The following is a 24,207-nucleotide window of genomic DNA, read 5'->3' on the forward strand; positions in this document are numbered from 1 at the left end:
AGAGCGGCTGAAAAAATCCCTGGGTGCAAGGGACACATGAAATGGACTGGTGGGCCAGATTTGGCTCACGGGCCTTGTGTTTGACACCTGTAGGCAGGATAATGCACCTGGAGTAACTAAGTAGAGCCAGCATATCTGCACAGTGTACCTCCCTGTTCAGGGTTTTTGCAGACCCACTGGCCCCTGCTGTTTGCCTCCTTGTTGGGGCCATGTTGTCTGCTACTGGAGGCTGGATGCCAGATCTCTTTGGGCAGAAGAACCGCATGTAGAAGTCTTGAGGGGTCTTAGAAGTCTTGCTGCAATTAGGCACACATAACATGGTAAAACGTCCTTTCCCTAACAAACTCTACAGCATACCTGTACAGGTAAAGTCCTTATGGGAGTAGTCCATAGTTGGAGAATCTCGGATAGAGATGTCCATTAATACGGTAGTACTTCTGAGGCAGACCAGAGGTCCCAGCAAGCTTCTGCAATAGTTCCTGTTATCTCTGGACTCAGCCTCTTCCCTTTCATATGACACAAGAAGAGAGGCCGGACCCCAGAAAGCCTAAGAACCTCACCATGAAAAGTTGCAAATTCATTAACCCCTTCCCCCTAACCTGTGCAGCAAAGTTGGCTAACCACACTATGCAACCTGCCTTCAAGTTTAAATAAATATGGAACCTCAAAGTAGTTAGCTACATTGCTAATCTGATGACATTATCATGCATGAAAACATGAGAAGATGAGTAGTACTTTGCTATTATCTAGAAACTAGTAGTGTGAAGCTCTTAAAAAAAAAGAATTAAAACATGCATGTTTTTCTTTTTATTTGCTTTACAGCTCCTACTAATGTGGCTTTTCTTGCCGGAACAGTCTGTGGAACTGTGGGTGGTGTGCTTGTCTTGTTTTTCATCTGCTGGTTGGTTTTACGAAAAAAAGAGCTCAAGAAAAGGGAAGAAGATGAATTCCTCAATGAAATTAGGTAAACTGACTCAATGCTAAATACCCTCAACAAAATCACTTGGTAAACACAGCACCCCTTATAGTAGAACTCAAGGCATTTTTTAAGATTTTCCCTCTATTACTTTTTTGGGGACAATAAAAACTCCCAGGGGATAATTGCTCTCCACTCCAAAACTTAAAAAAAAAACTTTTCCTTTTAGTTATGCTTTAAGTACAATTAACATTTTTAGATTTTCTGTATAAGAGGGCGAATTTTCACTTTCTGAGTTCAGGTCCACAAACATTTTGTGAATTTATTTTTCAGGGAGGATGCTGAAGCTCCTAAAGCTCGGCTGATGAAACCTGGATCAAGCTCCTCAGGCTCAAGAAGCTCGCGCTCAGGTTCTTCATCCACCCGCTCCACAACCAACAGTGCCTCTCGTAGCCAACGGACTCTTTCAACACAGGAAACCCCTCGTGGAGAATTAAGACACCACTGCCTGGAGCAGATATAGCGGGAAAAGTCCAGCAAAGCTAACATGAGACATGGAGTCTTAAAAAGAATGTATGTGTCTGATGACACAGGAATAAGAACAGTGGGCCATCTGTAAGGATACAGACTATAAAAGGATGCCTGGTTACTTGTACATCTTTTAAGCCACATCTTTGTTTTATTTGATTTACTGCATCACCAGTAGAGAATTTGCACCTTTTTTCAGAAAACAGATATGGAGTTACAAAGCATTAAAAAGAAACAGACCTGGGGAAGAGCAAAACAATTTATTCTTGTCAAACAGGTACACAAAAAAAAAAAAACCTTTCATGAAAGCTGCAAGGGGATGTGAACAAAAGTGGTACAACTTATTATGATTTGTGTTGTGAACAACACAAGGAAGGTAAAGTAACTAACTTCAATGAACTATGTAGCAATGTGAATTGTTTTTTGTAAGGGAAACTTCTTTACGACAAAGGTACAAAACATTTTTTTGATGATCAGCAATTGTTCTATGAGAAGGAATTAGTTTTTTGTTTTTTTAACTGTTTTGATTTTGTGCATTTCGGTGTCTTGTGAAGCCAAAACCTCTAGCAGCAGATTAGTCTGCAAAGGACTTCAAGAAATTTGCTTGAAAAAAGGGAACCGCCAACTTGCCAAAATTTCCATTTTATGGTTGTCTAGTGGCTACTAATGACATAGACTAATGTGCATCTGCCACCTACACACAATGGAGAGGTCTATACTTGTAAGAATAAAGCCCACAGTGTTATATTTGGTTCCTAGTAATGGACAGGTTGCATTCTTATGCACAGACACACTGTCACAGATGTTACCAGTTCCTTAGAAAAGTTCATTCCGAATAGCGGCACAAAATGGCCAGTTCTGCTGTGTGTGAGGTAACATATGCACTTTATGAGTGCTGAAAAAAGTGACCAATCTCCTGCACTTGAAGGGAGTGAGTTGGCAAGCATCCAAAATACAGTTTTCGGCTGGTCAGTTCTTTGTGCTGGCTTTGCTGCCCCCCAACACCAGGCTGGGGTAACCCAAAAGAGTAACTGCAAAAACAATAAACAGGGCGCACGAACCAAGCACATTACCTTTGTGATTGCTTTATTACTATAAATAGTATATAGATGTATGATCACAAACAGAAAAATCAAATAGACACATAACAGTCCACAACCTACTCCAAATAGTCTCATCCACTGGGCAAGTCCCAAAATCACGAGATTTACAAATGGCTGTTGCGTTTTGAGGGGAGATTCCCTCTTCCTCGAAAGCCCTGGGCGCGTTTTGAGACTCACCCAGTGGTCGAGACAGTTCTCAGTACATTGTGGACTGTTATGCGTCTATTTGATGTTGCTGTTTGTAAGTATACATCTATATACTTTTATATATTAACCCCCTTAAATCCGGAGCCTGCCGGTGTTCTGTCAAATTAGCCAACTCCTCAAAAACTCCAACCACCTCACTTCTGGTTTCTTTAAACCATCAGAAATTGCAGATTCAACAAATTACTGTTTGGACACAACACCGGAAACCGAACACAGTGCGGTACAGGAAGATTTTGCTGTTTTGACACCACAACGGCTAACGAGGGCAATGTTGTCGCTGCCTCTGAGACGGCCATTTTGTTGGTTAGTAACAATCTGTGCTCATAATATTATGCAGCGTACTGTAAACAGTTGCCGGTGTTGTGTCAAAATCAACAATTACTGATCGTTTAAAGAAAACGGAAGTGAGGTGGTTGAAGTTTCTGACGAGTTGGCTAATTTGACAAAACACCAGCCCTTTAGAGACTTATGGTCAGGGCAGTCACAGGATCAGAAAGCTCCCGATCGCAAGCAGCGAACAGGAGCGTTCAGTTAGCCCCCGGTAACTGTGCAGGGCACGCACTCTTGGCACAGCGCTATCAGTGCTATTGCACACAAATATGCCGCTTGTCTGGGCCAAGGCCCGGCTGCTGAGAGACCGCATATTTGCATGTGCTTAGGGCCTAGGGGTTACTAAAGCAATTATAAAGGTGATGCGCTAGGCTTATGCCTCCTCTGTTTCTTGTTTTTGCACATTGAATGCTGCCCTAATATTTATCAGATTTGCCAGTAAGGAAACACCTCAAGCTGAGATCACTCCTACAGTGATATTGATAATGTATCAGCTCAATTTTAAGTGTACAGAATTCATAATCAGGTCCCTTAAAATGAACAGCCTTAAAAGAAAAAAAAAAACATAACGTGCCAAGCCAAGGTGTTAACGAATAAAAACCTCAGACAATACCTATTAATTTTGCAATAATGAAAAAGGTAAAATATTTTGTATACAAGTAAGGGCTCGCGTTGGTTAAAAGGTTAAATACTCCTGAGTATTCCCTTATGGAATCACTGTCGGCGTTTTTTTTCCCCATATGCTATTGGAGGAAAAATAACAACCAAGACAGTTGCTAACAGGGATGTTTACATATGAAGTAAGTGTAGTTTTGGCTGTTACCTGCTCTTACACATAGGAGCAGCCCACATATAAGCCATAGCTTGCAAAAAATAAAAATAAAAATAGAAACCTATGCGAATTACTACATCATAGGAGCAGTCCTATGTCTTAACTTTTCTATTTGGAAACTAGTGTGATTACCTTTTTATATGGAGTCATCTATGAAGCCTTTATATATTCGTGCTGATAAACACCAGGTTACTGCTCTAGTACGATATTGGTTTTGTGACTTGAGTAGCCATTGTGAATTATAGTATTTAGTATGAATTATCTATATCGATGAATGCATTGAAAAAAAAAAATTACAGCTTGGATCAGGTTGCTTTCTGTGGGTTACAGAAAAAATGTAACAGCTTTTTATAAACATCTTTCATTTGAATTTACAAATTCTCTTACAAGTATATCAGTTTACATGACCTGCTTTTTCTTATTTCAGCAGCTTTTGTCTTGCTCTGAAATTATTTAAAGCAGAACTCCAGCAAAAAAAATTACAAAACATATAGCCCAGTAAAGGATACATTAACGAAACCAGCTTTTGCTGCTTCAATCTAGAGATTTCCCTCGGAGTACTTTTTTCTACCCCTAGATGCCCTCAACCTGATATGCAGCATTATTCAACCGACTCCCTCTCCAGCCTGTGACTGGACAGTGAAAGGAGAAGCAGCACAATGATGGGCTCATCCCTCTGTTGCTCCCATTTCTCTTCTTGTCAGCACATAAACTGATTGGCCTCTTGTGCTGCTTTTTCCCCCTCACACTCCAGCCTTGCTGTACAGGGACTGCAAGAAGTTAAATTCAGGTACCTAAAAACAACATTTTTTGATGTATTATTTAGCGCAATGTTGCAAGTATATGTGTTTTATATCTGCCTAGAATTCAGCTTAAAAAAAGCAAAGAGAATACTTTTCGGCTACTGATGCCTATTTCATTCTAACAGTTGTCAGCAAACTAGGTGACAGGGGAAGATCTCACGATGGGGAACCCTGTTCCATTGACAGCTGTGAAAGGTGGGATTTCCCTTACCTTTGAAGGGCTTTCAGCTCTCTTCCTGTTGTATTTCTCAGACAGGAAGTATGAGAGGTCTACCCATTGAAGACAGCATTACACTCTTTATCCAACAGCAAGATATGTTATGAGCTCTCTGCAAAATTATGATGGCTGTATCTGAAACTTCTTTCAATGGTAGCCTCAGTGAATATATAGCAGGGGTCTCCAAACTTTCTAAACAAAGGGTCAGTCCTTCAGAGTTTAGGGGGCTGGACTGTGGCCAGTGAGCGAACAAAATGTACTGGTGTCAGTGGGAGTAAACAATGCCCAATCATTAGTATTGGGGGTAATAATAGTGTCCTATCAATAGAAATAGTGGCCCATAATCAATGTCAGTGGGAGGAATAGTGCCCCATCATTGGTGTCAGTAGGAAGAATAGTGCCCCATCATTGATATCAATGGGAGGACTAGTGCCCCATCATTGGTGTCAGTGGGAGGAATAATGCCCCATCATTGGTGTCAGTGGGGGGGAAATAGTGCCCTGTCATTGGTGTCAGTAGGTAGAATAGTGCTCCATCATTGGTATCAATGGTAGGACTAGTGCCCCGTCATTGGTATCAGTGGGAGGAAATAGTGCCCTGTCATTGGTGCCAGTAGGTAGAATAGTGCCCCATCATTGGTATCAATGGGAGGACTAGTGCCCCATCATTGGTGTCAGTGGCGGGAAATAGTGCCCCATCATTGGTGTCAGTAAGAAGAATAGTACCCCATCATTGGTATCAATGGGAGGGCTAGTGCCCCAATCACTGCTGTCAGTGAGAGGACTAGTGCCCCATCATTGGTGTCAGTGATAGGAATAGTGCCCCATTGTTAGCGTCAGTCAGGAACTATGCCCCACTGTTGCTGACAGTTGGGGGAATAATGCCCCAAGGGCCAGATAAAAACAGGCAAAGGGCCATATCTGGCCCTTGGGCCCCAGTTTGGAGACCACTGGTGTATAGTTTTCTAAGAATAGCATTTATGGGAAAAGAGATATTTTACGACTATTGCACAACTATATATACTTCCTCGCCTGTCTACTTTATTAAAATGGAAGCCCAGCAATAATTGATATCTCACATTTTCACATACTGCTGCATACCAGCAGAATAAATCACCTAACCACTTCTTATATAACTCAGGGACTCCAGCACAGAGATCTCATTACCAGAGCTTCCAAGTCTGAAAGGTAATCAGTCAATACTGAGCCAGTGCAAACATCTAAATATTCAGTCTGAAAATATTGTTTATAACATATTTATATCTGCTATTTTGTTTAGCTTTACTCGCTCAGAGTTTGACAATACAGCTTTTATGAGGGGTCAAAGGTCACCCGAAGTCTGACTGTTAGGTCCCTTTCACGCTTTTGAAGAGCTTTTCTGGCGCTTTTGAAGAGCTTTCCATTCGTTTTAATGGAGAGGGGTGTTTTTTCACTGCCCCTGTGTGAAAGCATTAATTGGTTTTAACGGAAATAGGTCTTTGTGAGCTTTTCAGGCGCTTTTTTTTTGCGTGAAAACGCCTCAGCGTGAAAGGGGTCTTATGTCCCTGTCAGCTGTTTTTCCACACATTAGTCCCCAGGTTCTGAGTATGCAATGGTTGGCATGACCTCATGTGAACTTTGTTTCACTGATACAAAACAAAAAGATCAGAGTATGTAAACCAAAATACGAGGGCAAACATCATAAAGAAGCCTGCGCTATTATATTCTTATATAGGTCCAATTTCACTGGTTCTCTTTAATAACAAATTCCCTTACTGATGGGATAATGCATGAAACATTGGAGGTATTTTCAAAAGGAAATTATAATGCATTTAACATTGAAAACACATTTTCAGTTATTATTAAACTGAAAACAGCTTTGACAAGATTTTCCGAATTTTGTACTTGCTTGTTGTTTCATATATTGATTGCTGCATTTCATTTACAGATCTGTATAAGATCCCTCTTGTGGTCATTTGTGAATCAAGGAATGCTTAAAGCCCAACTCTAGGCTCATTTTTTATTTTCTAAAAGTGTCCCTCAGCCAGTATTTAAAAAAATAAAATAAAATAGCATAGGCTGCAAAACTTACCTTCAGTAGCTGCTCCCTGCAGTACCCCTTTTTCATCACAAGATGTCCTACTCTTCCAGGTTGAACAACATCCAGCCTTGCTCAACCTGGAAGGCTGAGGACATACTGTGAATGGAAGGTGTGGAGCGCAGCGCTAATGTCATTTAGTATAAGATATATTCAGAGGAACCCGGAGCTGGATCTAAAGATTGAAAATGATAGGCACAGTAAGCCTGTAAGAGGGCCAGCAGTCACTTACTGCGCAATACTATTAAGAGGAAAGCAGAGCCTGCATTTGTGGATATATGCAGAAAAAAAAATGAAAACATAGACAGACAATAGTACAATTATGTCAATTAGACTGACCACATTCACACATATGGCTGCCCAAAAGCAACTTGAAAAATGCAAGTGCACTTCCTGAGTAACTTTGAAGACAGGCAAACATCCCTCCCCCCTCAATGATATAATATTTTAGAGCCAGCCTATGGTTAAGGAATAAAAAAATAAAAACAATAAAAAAAAGTTTAAAGTGGTAATAAACCCCCAAATAAAAAAAATCAAATAGTGCAGCTTATTAATAATTAGATGTGGTGGCTGCATTACTTTTCTTTTTTTATGCTTTTCTCCTCAGTTTTCCCCTGGTGATCTGGCCAGTAACACATCCTGTATAAGCCCCCGAACATACGGTCGGACATTCCGACAACAAAATCCGTCAGATTTTTTTGTCCGAACTGGTGTTGTATACACACGGTCGGACAAAGTTGTCGCAAAATCCAATCGTTCAGAATGTGATGGCGTTCATTAGTTGCGACGGGACTACTTTGCGGCTAGTAGCCAATAGCTTTGGTCTCGTAATTTGATCTGAGCATGCGTGGCACTTTGTCCAATCGGAATTCTCTACAAACGATCAGACAAAGTCCGATCGGATCATGTTGTCGGAAAGTTTTATAGCCCACCTCTAAAACTTTGTTGGTTGGATATTCTGACGGAAACAGTCCGAAGGAGCCCACACACGGTCAGATTATCCGACAACACGGTCCGATCGGACATTTTCCATCAGATTTTCCGACTGTGTGTACAAGGGCTTAGAGTGCCTCCACTCTGGATGAGGGAGCACAGGGGGGTAGCTTTGGACAGCAGCATTGCTGGGAAATGTACTAGAATATTTACATACACTAACAAATTGAAGCCAAACTCCTGCTCACTTTGTAATCAGTTACAGCAAACAGTTTTTTTTATTTTTTGTTTTTTTAGGATAAAGGTACACAAATACATAAAACTGATCATTGTGTGAACCCCTGCCAGTGTTAAATGGTTTGTCTCCTCCCTGTAACTGATACATCTGCCAGAGAGTTTGTTCTTTTGAAAAACATTAGACTTACTGGCCAGATCACCAGATGAAAATAGAGGAAAGAAAGCCTAAAAAAGAAAACTAATGCAGCCACCACATCTAAGAAATGGTAAGCTGCAATATAATATTTTTTTTCTTTTGGGTTTAATACCACTTTAAAGGAGACGTACAGCCAAAGCTCATTTGGCTGTACGTCTCCTATGAATCTCTGGAGTGCAGTTTTTTATGCACTCCTGTGACCCGTTTTCAATAGACAGCGAGCTGAAGCCCAGTGTAGGCTGACGTCATAGAGCTAGTCCAGGCTGGGGCAAGATCGCAACAACAAAGTTGGGATCTGCCCACAACCCTGGACCAGCACCTGGCTCAGCGATAAAAAAGGAAAACAACTATGATTTCAAACCGTGCTTAACACAAACAAAAAATATATAAACATGTCATAAATAAACAGAAATAATGTGAAGTGTATATAAAATATGTATTGTTCATACATCACCACCAAAAATTTGTCCCAACAAGTGATAGTGGTATCTTCTTATAAATCATCCAATAGATGTGTCTATTTATAAGTGCTTTCTTCCACCAGTCCCAAGGCACACATCCTACTCACCGAAGGAAAATGACACCCATGACAGGTAGTTAAAACCCACAAGACATGCAGACAAATCTCCAGGTCACCAGCTAATGAAGTGGCACACCTGTCAGGTAATGGTATAGTGAACCATATAATCAAGAAGAAACAAAAGAGCTCCTCATAGTGCAGTACATTTAAAAAGTTTATTGCATAGCAGTTAAAAATTGAACTTACGAAAAGGTAGATCAAAAAACACTAAGCAAGAAGAATAAGCAGGAATACCTATCGCGTTCCAAGCGATGGCAGAAGTGACAAGGCACGTATTTCCCGACCCAACACATTTCGTCAGCTGCGTCTGACGTCATCAGGGGGTCGTGTGATCTACCCTTTTGTAAGATACCTCACGTTTCCACGTACCTTATGGATGAGCCCGGTAATGCAGAGGAAGGCCTCCTTTGTGTTCCTGACTTGCGGCCCCTGATGGAGCAGACAGGGAACCTGAGAGTACAGAATGGTATGAGTGCCTGGCAGGTAGGTAGTCAGAAGAGTTGCTCTGAAGTTCCTGATGCCACAGGAATGAGGACTTGTGGTATGAGATGTCAGCACAGCAAGCAGTATAGGAGCTGGGTCGGCACAGCAGGTAGTAGAGGAGCTGGGTCGGCACAGCAGGTAGTAGAGGAGCTGGGTCAGTACAGCAGGCAGTAGAGGAGCTGGGTCGGCACAGCAAGCAATGGACAGCGGATCAGTTCTGAGGGATTTGGAGCACAGATAGTCACAGGCACATACAGGTTAGAGAAACTGGACAGGTGCAGCAACAGAGGCTGGTTGGGTACAAGCTTGGTTGGCAACAGGTGGACAGCGTGGTAACAAGAGGAGCAGGCAGGCTCAAAATCAGGGACAAGCCGGGGTCGTGTACAGGCAGCAGGCAGGAATAGTCAAAGGCAAGCCGGATCAGAACACAAGAACAGGATCTCAAAGCAGGTTACAGGTAGCAGGGGTCACAGGAAGCTGCAGATCAGACAGAACTGACTCTGTTTACAAGCCCAGTTTAAATAGGACATCTGGCACCAAAACCCGCGTGTGTACAGGCGCTCGCAGACATGCACAAGCAGCAAGATTCCTTCTGTAAGGCATTTCCTGACAATACCACTATCACTTGTTGGGACTAATTTTGGTGGTGCTGTCGGACAATACATTTTTTATATACACTTCACATTATTTATGTTTATTTATGATATGTTTATATATTTTTTGTTTGTTTTCCTTTTTTTATCACAAAGGCCACTGAGCTTTATTACCAGCTGCTTTTTTTATCACATAAACTTATTATCTAGTTCATTTGTCAAATCACATTTCCGGGAGTGCGCAGGTTGAAGGGGTGTGCTTTACCCTTTTTTCCACCTGGCTCAGCGAGCCTCTGAGAACCTGAGTCGGCCGCTCCTGCCCCCCTCCACAGCCCAGCGCTCCAGTCAGAGTGGCGGGACAGAGCAGAGAGCCAGTGACTGACAGTCTCCAGCTCTCTGCTCACGGAGCTCTGAGAACCGAGCAGTAAGCGGTCTTTGATCACACAGTTCTCAGTCAGAGCCAGTGGGGGACAGATGCTGCATCCACCTAGTATGATTTTGAAAACAAAAAAAACAAAAAACAAAAGCCCAAACTTCACTTTTAAGCTTCTTTTCAAAGCAGACCCTGCATCCAAATACAAGGTCCTCTTACTGGTTAGACCATTCCTTTTCCCACATGCACGCCCCAAACCCAGAAGAAGGCTGGTAATGTACATGTCTATGACCATGCCTGTATATTTACTGTGAGTGGTCAGCAGGTGGTTAAAGAAAAAAACAGGCTTAAAGGGTATCAAATAGAAAAGTTTGAAGTAAAATTAGAATAAGCATTGCTCCTATAAAGCATTCAAAATCCATTTAAAAGTATACAGGGGACCGCTGTGGTCCTTGGGTCTATTATAAACAATGTCTTTTTGGCCTTTGATGCATTTGTTAAGAATATCATACATTTTTCTGATAACTAACTGTTTCAAAACAACACAGCAACACCCAAAAAAATAGCCGGCACATCCTGTCTAATGCACTAAAAAGACTGATTTTCCGAGAGAGGGATTAAAAAATAGTCAAAAATAAAGAGAAGTGAGTCAGGATGTTTTTTTTCTATGGCAACATTTACTTCTGAAGCAGAATTTATATTACCAAGTACATTTTGTGGATTTGATAGCAAAAGGCAGAAGTAGGAGCAAGGAACAGGATGGACCCAGAAAGGACTACTCCATCTTGCTATCCATTTAAAGAATTTTCCTATTCTTTCTGTTCTTTCACAGTACAAATAAAAGCAACTGTAAATGTACTTTATATACATCACTATATTTAGTGGGAGTTTACACTGTGGGGATGATTTAATAAAATTGGAGAGTGCAAAATCTGGGCTGTGCATGGTAGCCAATCAGGTTCTAACTTCAGCTTGTTAATTAACCACTTCCGGACTGCCCACCGCACATTTACTGTGGCAGGGCATCCCAGCTGCGCAAAATAACATACCTGTTTCTTCTGGGTCTGGGGGCGCACACCGTCGGCAACCCGCTCCCGATGTGATTGGACACAGCGGGAGACAATCGGCGGGTCTGGTGGATGCGATGCCTGCCGGGACCCGCCAATCGTGGACAGGAGAGGCAGAACGGTGGTGTGCCTATGTGAACAAGGCAGAACGTCATTCTGTCAGAGAGGAAGATTGAAATCTTGTGTTTCTGCTAAGCAGGAACACAAATCTCTCTCTCTTCCTCCAGTTAAGCAATACCCCCATGCGGTTAGAAATCACTCCCTAGGGACACACTTAGCCCTTTGATCGCCCCTCGTTATAAGCCCTTCCCTGCCAGCGTCATTAGTATAGTGAGAGTGCATTTTGTTAGAACTGATCACTGTACTAGTGTCAGTGATCTCCAAAAAGTGTCACTTAAACCCCGAGTGCTTTCACACTGAGATCTCTTTCACACTGGAGTGTTTTTCAGGCGCTTTAGCATTAAAATAAGTTCCTGTAAAGCACCTGAAAGAAGTCATAACTGCAATCCAATGTGAAACCCGAGTGCTTTCACACTGAGGCGCTGCGCTGGCAGGGCATCAAAAACATTCCTGCAAGCAGCTTCACCGCTCCTAAAGTGCCCCTTCCCATTGAAATCAATGGGAAGTGCCTGACAAAAGGCCTGCAAAGCGTTTTTGGCAGCAGCGCTTTGTGGGCGCTTTTAACCCTTTATTTGGCCACTAGCTGGGGTTAAAAGCGCCCCAATAGCGTTAGAAAACGCTGGTAAAGCGCTGCTAGTTTAAGCGGTGCTTTACAAGCGTTTTTCGGGCGCTGACATTATGAAAGGGCTCTTAAAGCCCTTGGGCTTTCACATTGGGATTGCAGATGAGGCTTCTTTCGAGCGCTTTGCAGGCGCTTTTTTAAATGCTAAAGCGCCTGAAAAACTCCGGAAAAACGCTCCAGTGTGAACGGGGTCTTAATGTCAGATTTGTTTGCCGCAATGTCGCAGTCCTACTAAAAATCGCTGATTGTCGTCATTATCAGTAAAAATAAAAATAAAATGGCCATAAAAATATCTCATAGTTTGTAGACGTGAACTTTTGCGCAAACCAATCAATATATGCTTGGGATTTTTTTACCACAAATATGTAGCAGAATACATATTGGCTTAAACTGATGCAGAAATTAGATTTTTTAAAAAATTTTATTGGATATGTTTTGTAGCAGAAAGTAAAAAATATTGTTTCTTTTTCTTCAAAATTGTTGGTTTTTGTTTATATAAAAACTGCAGAGGTGATCAAATACCACCAAAAGAAAGCTCTATTTGTGGGGAAAAAATGACATTAATTTTGTTTGGGTACAGCGCCGCACGACCGCGCAATTGTCAGTTAACGTAAAGCAGAGCCATATTGCAAAAAATAGCCTGGTCATGAAGGGGGTGAAACCTTCCAGGGCTGAAGTGGTTAAAGGGTAACTTCACTTTCGTGGGGGGAAAAAAATAGCAAATAAAGAAGAAATAATATAGCATATACAATTCCGACACAAGTCATATTTTAATTTAATGTTATTAAAAATGACCTTTACTTTTCAATCTGCAGCCGCTGTCATTTTCTGAAAATGCAATGCAGTATGGCTACCTGGAGGTGTTCTGTACACAGAATGTGTACTGTACGCCCCCCCAGAAACATAATTTCCTGCTTGCGTGATTGGCTCAACAATTTTTTCCAGAAGTCTATACTAAGATACAAGTCAGATTTCAGACATCCCCTGCAACAAAAATTAAATTTTTGGTACGATACTCCCAATAGGAAATCACGTCTAAAGGGATGCAGGCCCAGCAGGTGCACAGCTGATTCATAATTATTGAAACCACTGCCTCACTTTTCACATGGACACAGACAAACACACAGGGATTTCTTCAGAATAACAAAAGGCAGGCATCTGCAGCAAAGTTTGTTATAATCCTTGCAATGTACATAGATCAAGCAGAGGGGAATGTTTTATTCTCAACAAAAGTGGAGTTACGCTTTAAAGAGGCTTTAAACCTCCATGGGGAAGTTGTAGCTATAGGTAGTCCTCGGATAAGGCTTACCTATAGGTACTGTAAATATCTCCTAAAAGTGCGCCGTTCAGGAAATAATTACTGTTTTCTGCGCTGATGATGTCATCAGGGCATGCGCTCGAAAGGAACGGCCGCCTGTGCCACTTCTTCAGGTGAGTCTGCCATGACCGGCGGCTCCCAGAAGTGCAGGGGCGGACTGACCATTAAGCCACTCGGGCCCCATCAGGGTTGCTATCCTCAGTAAAACCAGGAACAGTATGTAAAAATGTGTGTTTTTTTTTTACATCTGCCTCTGAACTGTCCCTTACCGACATCCTTTTGGTCTAAAAATACAGAGATTATAGCTGCCCCACCTCTCCAGTACCTTCTTAGCCAATAGAAACATATCTGTGTATATAGTGTGTACATGTATATGTGACCTGTGTGATTGTATACTGTGTGTGTGTTTGTGTATACTGTGTGGCCCCATAATCTCTGATTGCCTGGGGGCCCCATAATCTCCTATTGCCTGGGGGCCCCATGAGTTGTCATTCCGCCCCTGCGGAAGTGACATCACATGGCTCCGGCCGGAGTCCGTGCCCCCGGAAGGAAGACAGGCGAAGATGAATGCGTCCTGCAGCGGGGACGAAGCTGGCTTCCTTTGCAGTTAAGGGTCACATAATGTACTAGTATGCTATGCTATGCATACTAGCACATTATAGTTTTACTTTGCAGGGAAGAAGAAAGGAAGAAACACCCACCAGGGTTTACTTCCTCTTTAAGCTTTGACAATAAAACCTGGAAGCTGATTGGTTTCTAGGCAGGGCTGTACCAGATTTTGCACCCTCCAGTATTAGTAAATCAACCCCTGTGTGTGTTAGCTGCCATTTGTTTACCAGAAGCAAAGCGCTCAGGGACTTGGGATTACTGATTCCTGTTATCATCTGTGGCCATCCTATCCTTTCTACATACTGTATATTAAAATCTGATCTGCTGCTAGTGTTTCCTGTGACCTCTCAGTGCAAAGTGTAAAGTCCAGATATTAGTGATTTGCCCTGATCAGCTTTTCAAAGGGCAAGACAATTTTTATCTTTCGCTGCTGGATAATTATGCCACCAGAAAGCACATGTGCCTCCTCTCAGATTCAACATTCAGATTCCTCTACTGCACATAAGGCCCTCCTGTCATACTTTTCTTACTCTTCTCTTGCACATACTGTCCACGATCATACCCTCCAAAATCCTCTCAGACCCTCTGTCACTCCTCCCCTACACATAATGCCCACGCAGATACTACCTGCCGTCATACCATCTGCACTCCAATCCTGCACATACTGTTCGCTTTCAAACTCTTAAACACTCATCTCCAGCAGATACTGCCCACTGTCATGCCCTACACAGCTCTCTCCAGCAGATACTGTCTGCTGTTATACCCTCCAAAATCAATCTACTCTTCTACTGCACATATTGCCCACCGTCATACCCTCCAAAATGCTCTCCACTCTCAAACCCTCTGGTACTCCTCTCCTGCACTTACTGCCTACTGTCATACCCTCCAAAATCCACTCCACTCTCAGACCCTCTGGCACTCCTCTCCTGCACTTACTGCCTACTGTCCTACCCTCTAAAATCCACTCCACTCTCAGACCCTCTGGCACTCCTCTCCTGCACATACTAACTACTGCCATACCCTCCAAAAGGCTCTCCACTCTCAGACCCTCTGGCACTCCTCTCCTGCACATACTGCCTACTGTCATACCCTCCAAAATCCACTCCACTCTCAAACCCTCTGGTACTCCTCTCCTGCACATACTGCCTACTGTCATACCCTCCAAAATGCTCTCCACTCTCAGACCCTCTGGCACTCCTCTCCTGCACATACTACCTACTGCCATACCCTCCAAAATGCTCTCCACTCTCAGACCCTCTGGCACTCCTCTCCTGCACATACTGCCTACTGTCATACCCTCCAAAATGCTCTACACTCTCAGACCCTCTGGCATTCCTCTCCTGCACATACTGCCTACTGTCATACCCTCCAAAATGCTCTCCACTCTCAGACCCTCTGGCACTCCTCTCCTGCACATACTGCCTACTGTCATACCCTCCAAAATGCTCTCCACTCTCAGACCCTCTGGCACTCCTCTCCTGCACATACTGCCTACTGTCATACCCTCCAAAATCCACTCCACTCTCAAACCCTCTGGTACTCCTCTCCTGCACATACTGCCTACTGTCATACCCTCCAAAATGCTCTCCACTCTCAGACCCTCTGGCACTCCTCTCCTGCACATACTACCTACTGCCATACCCTCCAAAATGCTCTCCACTCTCAGACCCTCTGGCACTCCTCTCCTGCACATACTGCCTACTGTCATACCCTCCAAAATGCTCTACACTCTCAGACCCTCTGGCATTCCTCTCCTGCACATACTGCCTACTGTCATACCCTCCAAAATGCTCTCCACTCTCAGACCCTCTGGCACTCCTCTCCTGCACATACTGCCTACTGTCATACCCTCCAAAATGCTCTCCACTCTCAGACCCTCTGGCACTCCTCTCCTGCACATACTGCCTACTGTCATACCCTCCAAAATTCTCTCCACTCTCAGACCCTCTGGTACTCCTCTCCTGCACATACTGCTAACTGCCATACTCTTCAGACTCTTCTCCTATAGATACCACCTGCTGTAATACCCTCTGCACTCTTCTCCTGCACATACTGCCTGCTGCCAAACTCTGCCAGCAGATACTACCCAGTGTCAAAACCCTCTGTTCTATCCTCTGCACTTCTTTCCAGCAGATACTGCACCCCCCACCCGACCCCCCTCCATGCTGTCATACCCTCTGAGCTTATTTCCAGCAGATACTGCACCCCCCACCCCACCACCCTTCACGCTGTCATACCCTCTGCACTTATTTCCAGCAGATACTGCTCCTCTGTCATACCCTTTGCACTCCTCTCCTGCACCTAGAAAGCTTTAATGTTCTCCTTTACCAGAAGAATTTTGATATTTATATTTCTTGAAACTTCTATATAGAAAACACTCTTGAATATTGTAATATCTCCAACCTTGCCGGTTTCAGAATGGGCAAAATGTAGCTTTTTTTACTATAAAATATATCTTTAAATCCAACCTAATGCACTAGTATGGAAAAAATCATGACATTCTCTAGACTGAGACAACATAGAAGAACTATAATGGCGAAAATAGCCAGATAAAAATATTTAGTTCAGCTTGATAGGGCAAGGCTCATTATGCATATAGATGTCAGAAGACCCTTGACCAATCAGATTTTCTCTAACAAACATCTGTTGATACCATTTGGCATTACTTTTTAGGTAGTTACTTTAGACTTACTATAGACAAATGAAAGATGGATGCTGATGGTTATCACGACGAGCCACTGCAATTTTCTGTTTATGCATTAATGTATTTCACCTACAGGAAGCTTTGAAAAACAAATTTCATGGTCGCTGTTTTACTATATATGCTTAAGATGAGAAATTACACATTTTATCCTATTTAAAGTAAATCTGCCATGAGAGAAATATGAGGGCTGCCAATGCTGAAAATGCTAGTAAGTCTTTGGCTTCAGTACTTTCAGACTTAGTGATCCGGACCAAATTCAGCAATGTCAGTATGCAATGGTTTTGTAGACAAGGACTCTATAACTAAATCATTTTGACATTTCTTTTAAGGACATACATTTCTTTAAAACTGTATAGCGTTTTAATAAATGGCGCACATTTCTTGGTGACAAATGCATATAAAAAATGTTTTAAATTGTTTCGTCTTCCTTAGCCCCTTAGCACTGGTGAGCTGTCACGCCGATCACATGATCCGAAAGCTCCTAATCGCAGGAAGTGGTCAAAAGCTTTCGAGTTGTCGCCGGAAACTATGGTGGGAGCAAGCAGGGCATGCGCTCTCAGCACACCTGTGTCTGCTAATTGTTACGCAAATATGTGGCAGCTTGGCGCCAAGGCCCACCCACCGAGACGTCGCAAATTTGCATACTGTCGGCGCCCAAGGGTTAGAAAAAAGTATTCAATTCTCTGTACACAGCAAGCGCAAATGGAGAAAGACTTCTCTATCAGTGACAGCTGCTTAGAAACATACCATGTGATCAACATCATTATCATATCATGGTAATACCATGATCAGGGGATATGCTGATTAGACCCCAATCACTGGTTTACTCTGATAATAGTCCATACAAGGGAACTTTAATCAACAGATTACAGGTGCAAATGGATTAAAGCCCGATTGAAGCTTCTGCCCAATCAATATCAATAGAATCTGTATGCAGCAGTGGTCCAACACGCCATCCTGCTGTGTCATTTCAACAGCTCTCCAATCAGCAACACCTGCTTAGAAGTGCAAGCATTGCTGATTGGAGAGCTGTAGGTTTGACATGGCAGGGGGCGTGTGTTGGACTGCTGCAGAGAGGATACACTGCTCTCACATGGGGCATGTTTTTGCAAGGGTGGGTGGCAAGTTATAAAAAGCAAAAAAATAAAAATAAAAGAAACAGGTTGTAAATAAACATGTTACTTTTTGTTGCATACAAATTTCAGGGACTGACAGAGGCTTGGGAGCCGCTGTCAATCACTGCTGTGGAGGAAGAGAGCTGTGGCTCTGTGTCCCTCTTGCACTACCTATATAAGTGGCACCGCAAATGGCTGTGAATAACACTGTAGTTCCCAATAGCAGCATGCATGCATAGAGGAGACTTCTGTGGGACTCCATGGGTCCCGGCAGGTACAAGGGGCACCAACGTAACAAGACTCCGGCAGCGTGGCTGGAGGAGAGTTTGAGAAATAAACTTGTGGGCAGTGCGGAGCGGGCACATCCTTGCCAACTGCTCCAAGCTGTACTCGCCCTGCACAGGAGGGGTTCCTCTCATCAATGCCCTGGACCAGGCGGAGACTGCGGTAATGTGAAAAATGTAACATTAAGGTAGTTCCCCAACAAGAGATTAGCCTTCACTGTGCACAGCATTTAAAGTACAGAGCTCCTCTGAAAAGCTACTTGTCCCATATCACTACACACTGTAACTGGTATGTTTGCAGTGGGAGGGACGTGCTGAGCCTCCTCCGCTGACTCCACCAGTCCAGCGTACCTCTGTTACCTCACTCCTAGTACCAGCATGGGGTCCTGCCATGCGCATAGCTTGGACTTCATGCGTGCACTTATTAACTCTTCCACTTCACATACTTCATGACCAGGCCACCTATCTCTGTAATGCAGGTTCGGATCCGGATGCTATGGGATACCAACCGTTAGGCAGGGAGTCAGAACATCGACCCCCTGAGGACCTGTTACCTTACCAGGTACCACCCAATCACTGGTTGCTTTGTGTCTTGAACCTGCACTTGGTTACCCTTAGCAATGTCTTTACTCTTCCTAGCCTTTTAACCCCTTGTAGCAGTGTTACTTCATACCCTTTTGTGCTTTACTGACCCAAAGTAGTGTGGTGTGTCTACCATAGGACACTCATGCACACTTTTAGTGACTTCAGATCGGGAAACAGTTACGTTTAGTTTAAGTTTAGGCTACATTCACACCTGAGCGTTTTCAGCTTGTAAAATGCCCGGAAAACGTCAGAAAAACGCCCAACAAGCAAAATCCCATTAATTTCAATGGCACCAGTTCACATTCGTGCGTTTTGTCACCTGAAGCAAAACGCCTGAAAAATGCCTTAAGCTCAGAAAAGAACATGAGCTTCTTTGGGGCAGATTACAGGCGTTTTTCTGCTTTTTACATTGGTGACCTGTACAAAATCGTGGTAAAAACCGCACGACTTTGAAACGCTTAGGTCTTAATGCAGCCTAACTGAAAGCTCTGCAGCATAACAGGTTAAGTACAAACAGGGTTCAATGCATCCATCCCTAAATAGCTATTCTAGAGTCTGACTGCCCAGGCATACCTTGCAAAGGTGAGAGTCCATTACTTGGTACAGGTCCATGCTATGACAGGAGAGCCACATGGAGCTTCTGGGTGGCTACTAGCTGTTAAGAGGTTACATCTAATTCTGTGAGCCTCTTTCTTCTTGTTAACATGTGGTTGCAGCTGGAGCAGAGCCCTCTCTGTAAATCATATGGAGATTACATCTTTATTGCTTGTCTCTGTCTTCTTCCCATGTAGACTCTCTCTTTGAGCAGAGCCCTCCCCCTTTTATAACAGCACAGGTAGAGAGGCAGAGCCCAGAAAGAGCAGGAACAGCAGAACTAGCATTACCCTTCCCCAACCTGGGCAGACTAGCTAGTTTACTAACATGGTACAGTGAGGGAAAAAAGTATTTGTTCCCCTGCTGATTTTGTACGTTTGCCCACTGACAAAGAAATGATCCCTCTATAATTTTAAAGGTAAGTTTATTTTAACGGGGAGAGATAACATAACAAAAATATCCAGAAAACTGCATTTCAAAAAAAGTTATAAATTGATTTGCTTTTTAATGAGTGAAATAATTATTTGCCCTCCGCAAAACATTACTTGGTACTTATTGGAAAAACTCTTCTTGGCAATCACAAAAGTCAGACCTTTCTTGTAGTTGGCTACAAGGTTTGCACACATCTCAGGAGGGATTTTGTATCACTGCACCTTGCAGATCCTCCCCAAGTCATTAAAGTTTCAAGGCTGATGTTTGGTAACGCAAACCTTCAGCTCCCTCCACATATTTTCTATGGGATTAAGGTCTGGAGACTGGCTAGGCCACTCCAGGACCTTAATGTGATTCTTCTTGAGCCACTCCTTTGTTGCCTTGGTTGTGTATTTTGGGTCATTGTCATGCTGGAACACCCACCCAGACCCATTTTCAATGCCCTGGCTGAGGGAAGGGGGTTCTCACCCAAGAGTTGACGGTACATGGCCCTATCTATCGTCCCTTTGATGCAGTGAAGTTGTCCTGTCCCCTCAGAAGAAAAACACCCCCAGAGCATAATGTTTCCACCTCCATGTTTGATGGTGGGGATGGTGTTCTTGGGGTCATAGGCAGCATTCCTCCTCTTTGAGTTGATGCCAAAGAGCTTGATTTTGGTCTCATCTGACCACAACACTTTCACCCAGTTCTCCTCTGTAACATTCAGATGTTTATTAGCAAGTGTCAGATTGGCCTGTACATGTGCTTTCTTGATCAGGGGGACCTTGCAAGCACTGCAGGATTTCAGTCCTTCACGGCATAGTGTGTTACCAATTGTTTTCTTGGTGACTATGGTCTCAGCTGCCTTGAGATTATTGACAGGATTCTCCTGTGTAGTTCTGGATGATTACTGCATGGAACCCCAGACCAAGGGAGACTGACAGTTATTTTTCTTCTATTTACGAATAATTGCACCAACTGTTGTCCCTCTCTCACCAAGCTGCGTGGCGATGGTCTTGTAGCCCATTCCAGCCTTGTTTAGGTCTACAACCTTGTCCCTGACATCCTTGGACAGCTCTTTGATCTTGGCCATGGTGGAGAGATTGGAATCTGATTGATTGATTGCTTCTATGGACAGGTGTCTTTTATACTGGTAACAAGCTGAGATTAGGAGCACTCCCTTTCGGTTGTCTTCCAGGTAACGGAGCTCTGGCGCTGTGAGTGGCCGGAGCTGAGATATTTCTTTCCGGCAAAGTCTGGCGTCTGCCAGGGGTTTCAGCCAAAAATCTACTGTGCGCATGCGCTGCTGCAGTCAACGGCTCATTGCGAGGGGAATATCTCCTAAACCATACAGGTTTAGGAGATTTTTTTTTACCTACAGGTAAGCCTTATTATAGGCTTACCTGTAGGTAAAAGTAAAAAAAAAAACGTATACAACCACTTTCATTTATTAAAATGCAAAATCAATTTATAACTTTTTTGAAATGCTTTATTCTGGATATATTTGTTGTTATTCTGTCTCTCACTGTTAAAATAAACCGACCATTAAAATTATAGACTGATCATTTCTTTGTCAGTGGGCAAAGATACAAAATCAGTAGGGGATATAATACTTTTTTCCCCTCACTGTACATTCCCTTCAACGGCAGCTGCTTACAGCCTGTCTAAAAGCTCAAAGGAGCAAAAATAAAAAATAACAGTGATGTATGTTCTGTTATTAGCATCTCATTTATAAAAAATAAATTGATTGTAATATCACTTTAAGGTTAGTGACTTAACATTTCAAAGTGAGAGTGGTTACAATGACTACCTGGCAAAAAATCAGCAATGGCTACTACCATATTTCTCTGATAGGTTGCAAGGGCATAACTGAAGTTTTCTATCATACAAGTAAAAGGGAACCTATTTTAAAGGGAAAAACAAAAAAAAATGTCATGGGAAAATTTCATTGTTACACTAAAGTTAGGTGCTGCAAATTGACTTTCACAAGTGAATATTTTTCTGTTTTCAAATAATCGTGACATGGAGTTACAGTCAATCCAGCCTTTTTATGCTGGGGTTCAACTGTACTGTCCTCCATTATCCTGAAGTGAAATTCACAGTTTTTTTTTTTAATAGGTGTGTAGTTGGGGTGTTATCATCATGGGTTTCCTGTTGTATTTTTGTACCATTTCAAAATAAAAGTGTTATTTTTCTGTTTTCGCCAAAGTTTATTTCTTGTTTTTATGTTATTGCACTTTAGTTTTAACTACAGAAGATTTTGCTTTGGTGTAGGCCTCATTCTTCTCTCATGGAATTAATTGGTTATCCAGAGTTTGATGAAATGCCTATAAAGTATGAAATAATTTCTAAGTATAATTTAATAAAAAATAAATAAAATACAATGTTGAGCTTTGTTGTGTTTCCATTTAATTGTCTAAAGTTTGCACGGGATTTGACACTTGAGACAAGCACTATCTAGATAAGGTAAACACTGATGTATGCACTGCACTAAACCTATTTATGTCATCTTCACTTAACATAGAACTTTAGATAAATATAAAAAATAAATAACTCAGCTAAAAGAAAGAAAGAAATTTGCTGAAATACTCTCCTTCCATCTGGAGTTATTCCTGCACTACTTCTCCACCACTAGATGCCACCCAGTCTTAAAGTGGTTGTATACCCAAATTTTACATTTTTACCTACAGGTAATCCTATAATCAGGCTTACCTGTAGGTAAAATTAATATCTCCTAAACCTGTATGGTTTAGGAGATATCCCCTTTGCATGCAGCCGCTGGTGTCGGCGGCACATGCAATATGAATGCCCGGCCGAAGGACCTTGCCGGGATGAAAACTCCCACGCATGCGTGGGAGTGACGTCATCGCGCCTCCGACCACTCACAGTGCCGGAGCCGCGAATCCGGAAGACATAACCGGGCTCTGATACGGGGGCTTCGTTCTGAGGTATTTTTATAATGAGCTAGTACGCACTGCATACTAGCTCATTATGCCTTTACCTTGCAGGGGTTTTTTTTTTTTAATCTTTTTATTTTTTTTTATGTGCAGGTATATAACCGCTTTAAGGGTCGAATGATGGCCAATGTCATTCAACTCACTTCCTCTGAGCCCAGGCTTTCATGGACCTACCCCCTAGCATACATTATCATGTAACCTGGGCTCACATTTCTCTAGGATTGAGCAGCGCTCTCACACCTTACAACTCAGTCCAGGTAGAAAGACTGTAAAGAGGAATGAACAGTTACATTACTTGACCTGCCTGAAGACTTTTGGAAAGAAAGAATGCAGGTCCACCCACAACAATAAATAGGACCATGGAGCTCATGATTTTTTCCGATGGATTTTGGCCCAAACTTGTCTAGCATACACATGGTCACACAAAGTTGTCGGAAAATCCGATCGTTCTGAACACGATGACATAGAACACGTACGACGGGACTATAAACTGGCCAGTAGACAATTGCTTTCGTCTCATCATTTATTCTAAGCATGCGTGGCACATTGTGCGTCGGAATTGTCTACACATGATCGGAATTTAAACGATCGGATTTTGTTGTCAGAAAATATTAGATCCGGCTCTCAAACTCTGTGTCGGAAATCCCGACGGAAAAAGTCTGATGGAGCCCACACACGATCGGATTTTCCGACAACACGATCCGATTGCACATTTTCCGTCGGAAAGTCCGACCGTGTGTACAGGGCATAACAGTGTAGAAAATGATCAATGCATCTATCCCTAGCCTCATATTGGCCAAACATGTGACTATTCTGAAAATTCTTCACTAGCTTTTGATTTAAAAAAATAATTACAACAAACTAAACAATTCACTTTTTTGCCATTCAGGATTTCAACAATTTCTTAAGCCTAGTACACACAATGAGATTATCGGACGAATAACCATTCGTTATTTTTTTTTTTGCATTCTATTTTCATATCGAAAATGAAGAGGTTACTCAACTTACGAAAATTCTCGTATGACAGAATACAATTTCGGAAGTGATGTAATGTGTTGAATTGTTTTGTAATGTATTGTTTAGTTTATGAGCGTGCGTAGTCTTGCTCTTATGATTTTTTTTTCGGACAAAAACTGTACTAATTAAACAGAAATTGTGTTCACTTATGAAAACATTTTCTATCCTGCACCTTCAGGTTTTGTTGTTTGAAAAGTCGGAATAGGCTGTCGAAAGCACTAACGATCAGATAATCGGCCGATCGTTCTCATACTAAATTTTTCTTCCAATCTTTACTATAGAGGCACCAAAAGATACCAATTGAAAACTGACAGAAACCAGACTAAATAGATTTTCGATCAAGTTCACCCCAATTTTGATTGCTTGTCACTCGAAATTAATTGAAAACTATATTGCT

At 42.5% G+C, this 24,207-nt stretch overlaps 1 protein-coding gene across 1 annotated transcript in view; it reads left to right on the forward strand.

Annotated features, from left to right (window-relative positions):
* Positions 1–22,231, forward strand: part of CLMP (CXADR like cell adhesion molecule) — a 187,608-nt gene extending 165,377 nt beyond the window's left edge. Inside the window, exons 6-7 of the mRNA XM_077458028.1 lie at positions 823–964; positions 1,250–22,231. Coding sequence (XP_077314154.1) covers positions 823–964; positions 1,250–1,439 — 332 coding nt within the window. The 3' untranslated portion in view covers positions 1,440–22,231. The remainder of the gene's footprint in view (positions 1–822; positions 965–1,249) is intronic.
* The last annotated feature ends 1,976 nt before the right edge of the window (positions 22,232–24,207 follow it).

The sequence above is a fragment of the Lithobates pipiens genome, unplaced genomic scaffold (genome assembly GCF_037356315.1).
Source record: "Lithobates pipiens isolate NorthernLeopardFrog02 unplaced genomic scaffold, aLitPip1_a1.2 Scaffold_27, whole genome shotgun sequence".
Lineage (NCBI taxonomy): Eukaryota > Metazoa > Chordata > Amphibia > Anura > Ranidae > Lithobates > Lithobates pipiens.